The following is a 4,306-nucleotide window of genomic DNA, read 5'->3' on the forward strand; positions in this document are numbered from 1 at the left end:
AGGATGCGGAGAACTGAGGAAAAACCCGGGCGGAAAGGGGGGGGGGGAGAAAAGGAGGGCAAAAACAAAGAGGGGGAAATGAAGGAGGAGGAAACACCGCTGCGAAAGGATCCCTGATTTCGGAAAGATTCACCCCGGACTCGCTGGCGGGGGCTGGGGGGGACTGAGGTATTTGCCTTGAGGGGCGCGGGTGGGCTGCTGCCCGGGGGGGGGGGGGGGGGAGGTGGGCCCAAAAAAACCCCAAAAAAAGAAAAAAAAAAGGTGGGGGAGGGGGGAAAGAAAAGAGCCGGGCGAAGGGGGGTGGGGGGGGGACGAGCGCGAGGAGCTGCGGGAGCGCGGGGGGCGCGGGGCAGGGCCGGGGGGACGCGGGGGGGATGTGGGGCTGGATGTGGGGCTGGATGTGGGGCTGGATGTGGGGCTGAGCCTGGGATCGCGGTGCGGGACGCGGTGCTGGGATCCGGGATTGCGGCGCTGGGCAGCACCAGGGGTGTGGGGCCGGCACGGTGCAGGGGGGCAGTGCCAGGATTAGGGCCCGGCCAGGTGGTGCTGGGGGGGCTGTGCCGTGGGGTCAGGGGTGCTGTGCCCAAGCACCACGGGGGTGCCATGGGGGGGGTGCACAGCGCCCGAGCACTACAGCTGTGCCACGCTCTGTGCCCAAGCACCATGTCTGTGCCTGGTGTGTGAGCGCCGTGCCCGAGCACCACGTCCATGCACCGTGCCCAGCACCCTCTCCATGCCCCTGCACCCAGCCCAGCACCACGTGTGTCTGAGCAGCGTCCCCGAGCACCACGGTCACACAGCTCATCCGAGCCCCGTGGTCGTGCGCGGTGCCTGAGCGCTGCGTCCACACGTGGAACCCACACACGGTACCCACACGTGGTGCACGTGCTCCGTGTGTGCACAACACCACGTGCTCCGTGTGTGCACAACACCACGTGCACTGGGCCCAGCACCGTGTCCGAGCACCACGGTCACACATCCCGGCTCAGCGCCACGCCCACACCCCACGGCCAAGTGCCGTGTTCACCCCTCATGGCTGAGCACTGTGCCCACACACCATGTCCGAGTGCCATGTCCACCCGTCACGGCCAAGCACCACACCCATGACACGTGGCAGAGCACCACTGTCCAAGCTCTGAGTCCATGCAATAGGTCCAAGCACCAAGCAGAGCACCACGTCTGAGCACCACGTCTGAGCACCACGTCCACACCCCGTGGCTGAGCACCGTGGTCGAGCACCGTGTTCACACATCGTGGTTGAGCACTGAGTCAATGCACCAAGTCCAAGCACCGTGGTCAAGCACCATGTCCACACACCACATCTGAGCACCGTGTCCATCCACCATGTCCGTGACATGTGGCCAAGCACCAAGTACAAGCATCAAGCAGAGCACCATGTCCACGCACTGTCCCCAAGCACCACGTCCATGGTGCATGGCTGAGCACAGTCCCCGAGCACCACGTCCATGCACCATGTCCATGACACATGGTCAAGCACCGTCCCCAAGCACCACGTCCATGCACCATGTCCATGACACATGGTCAAGCACTGTCCCCAAGCACCATGTCCATGACGTGGCCAAGCACCGTGTTCTCACCCCCTGACTGAGCACCGTGTCCACACGTCATGTCGGAGCACTGCGGTCGAGCACCGTGTTCACACACCATGGTCAGGCACCGAGTCCATGCACCAAGTCCAAGCACCAAGCAGAGCACCATGTCCACGCACCACGTCTGAGCACCGTACCCACGCATCACGTCCACAGCGCATGGCTGAGCACCGTGCCCGAGCACCATATCCATGCACCATGTCCACGACGTGGTCAAGCACCGTGCCCAAGCACCACGTCCATGCACCAAGTCCAAGCACCACAGCAGAGCACCGTGTCTGTGCACTGCCTCTGAACACCGTGGTCGAGCACCATGTCCACACAGCACGTTCGTGCACCGTGTCCACACAGCATGTCCGAGCGTGGTGCCTGCACACCGTGTCCGTGGGCTGTGGACGAGCACCGTGCCCCGAGCACCGTGTCCACACACCACGTCCAAGCACCACAGCAGAGCACCACGCCCGAGCACCACGTCCACGATGTGTGGCTGAGCACTGTGTCCAAGCACCGCGTCCGAGCACCATGTCCACACACCCTGTTCGAGCACCACACCCGAGCACCATGTCCACGATGTGTGACCATGTCCACGCTCCATGTCTGAACACCAGGTCCGAGCACCACGTTCACATGCCATGTCCGTGATGCCTGGCCGAGCACTGTGCCCGAGCACCATGTCCAAGCACCACACCCGAGCACCACATCCACGATGTGTGACTGTGCTTGAGCACCATGCCCACGTGCCATGTCCGAGCACCGTGGCCAAGCACCACATCCAAGCACTGTGTCCACGCACCACGTCTGAGCACCACATCCCCGGTGTGTGACTGATCACCACGTCCAAGCGCCATGTCCACGTGCCACGCCCCCGATGCGTGACTGACCACCGTGCCCGAGCACCACGTCCACAGTGTGTGGCCAAACACCGCGTCTGAGCACCATGTCCGCACACCACGCCCGAGCATCACATCCACGGTGTGTGACCAGACACTGTGTCCCAGCACCATGTCCCCAGTGTGTGACTGACCACCACGCCCGAGCATCACATCCACGGTGTGTGACCAGACACTGTGTCCCAGTACCATGTCCCCAGTGTGTGACTGACCACCACGCCCAAGCATCACATCCACGGTGCGTGGCCAAACACCGCGTCTCAGCACCATGTCCACACACCACGACCAAGCACCGCTGAGCACCGAGATCACACCTCTGACCAAACCCTACACCCACGTACATCTGAGCACCTCATCCCACCACCGCACCGGCTCCGCAGGGAACGGCTCCACCACGACCCCGGGACACCTTGGACATGGCAAAACTCCGGTTTGCATCAACCCAACCGGCTCCCGGCACACCTTGAGCTGTCGCTCCGGAAAGGTAAACTTCCTTCTCAACGACATTGCTTTATTTTTTTATATCTTGGTTCCTTAGTTTCATATATACATTAGTAGCACCTCAGCGAGATGGAATCAGGCAGAAGCGTGATACAGTTTGTTAAAACACCATAGCACCGTTTGTATTACAAGATTTCATTTAATAAAAATATGCCTTATAGAGCCCACAAAGCGTACTCCAGTATTAAAAGGAAAAATCAGCAATTGAGGCACCTCAGGGATTCTGGTTTCCTTCTCCTTCCCACGCCTCATCCCGAGAGCATCGGGACGGGGGGACCCGAAATGCACCCCTCATTTCCCACCTGCAGCGGGATGGAAGAAGCCGGTTGGGGCTCCCCGTGCCGAGCTCTCCCCGGGGTTTCCACCACGGGTTTTGTTCTAGCACCATTGTGGCCACGACCTGCTGCAAAACGAGGTCCCCACATCCCATTCTGAAGCGATTAAAAACGTTCCTTCCCCCCTCGAACTCCGTGACCCCCGTGGCTTCGGTGCGGGCGGGATGAGCGCGGCCGCCAGGGCGGGTAAAGGGAAAGATTTTGCTTGGAAACAGCCTCTCAGCAGCAAGGGGTAAAGGAGCTGTGCATAGATTTCGAGTTTTGTGTAGAAGTCTGAAGCGTGCGAATTTGTAATGACTGAGAGTTGAGGTAGGTTAGACGTTATGTAGTGTAAAAACGTGAGACTGCAGCAGTTCTTGCTCCCCCCGACCCGCGGCGCCGGCAGCTCCCGCTCCCCCCAGAGCCAACGGACCAACCCCCCCTCCCTGCACCAAAAACACCTCCAAGGAAGCAGGACTTAGACAGGTTACACGGACCATCGCCTTCTCCGAACGCTCCTTCTCCCCCCCACGCTCCAGGCGAAGCTCCAAGGCACCCCCGCCGCGCCAGCCAGAGACAAACCCCCGGCGATGCCGACGGGGCCGGCACCCGAATCCGGCCCCACATCAGCCGGGTCCCCTCTCCCCCCTCCCAACCACACGGCGGGTCCCCCGCTGGAACGGGCATCCCTAAAATCCGACTTGCCGTCAACTCTTACAATCCTGATATGCTATTGGGTATTTATAAGAAAAGCGGGAATAGCTCGTTGAGTTTCCTTGTCAAATATACGCGACTTTACAGATTACGGTTAAAAAAACGAACAAAAAAAAAAAATCATTAATGATGAAGGACGGACAAAGCATGTTAAATATTCTGCCAGTATTTACAGTTCTCCCACGAAAATTTTGTTAAAAACATACTGTTTAAAGTGGGGGGGGGGGGGGGGGGAGGGGAGAGGGAAGAAGGGGAGTTGTTTGCTTTTTTTTTAAGT

General features: G+C 59.9%; 1 protein-coding gene across 3 annotated transcripts; it reads right to left on the minus strand.

Annotated features, from left to right (window-relative positions):
- Positions 1 to 402: 402 nt before the first annotated feature.
- Positions 403 to 4,217, minus strand: LOC113941376. 3 transcript variants are annotated; one of them, XM_027632530.1, is made up of 3 exons: positions 2,599 to 4,217; positions 1,522 to 2,533; positions 923 to 1,482 (listed from the first exon to the last, which is right to left on the minus strand). In XM_027632530.1, exons 1-2 carry the CDS (start codon positions 2,841 to 2,843, stop codon positions 1,543 to 1,545), a joined length of 1,236 nt encoding a protein of 411 aa, XP_027488331.1. In that variant the 5' UTR covers positions 2,844 to 4,217; the 3' UTR covers positions 923 to 1,482; positions 1,522 to 1,542. The 3 variants fall into 3 exon arrangements, with proteins under 3 accessions (XP_027488332.1, XP_027488331.1, XP_027488330.1); XM_027632531.1 differs by lacking the exon at positions 923 to 1,482 and adding an exon at positions 403 to 727 and having other exon boundaries at positions 1,576 to 4,217; XM_027632529.1 differs by having other exon boundaries at positions 923 to 2,533.
- Positions 4,218 to 4,306: the final 89 nt, after the last annotated feature.

This window comes from Corapipo altera, unplaced genomic scaffold, assembly GCF_003945725.1.
Source record: "Corapipo altera isolate COAL_440 unplaced genomic scaffold, ASM394572v1 83018, whole genome shotgun sequence".
NCBI lineage: Eukaryota > Metazoa > Chordata > Aves > Passeriformes > Pipridae > Corapipo > Corapipo altera.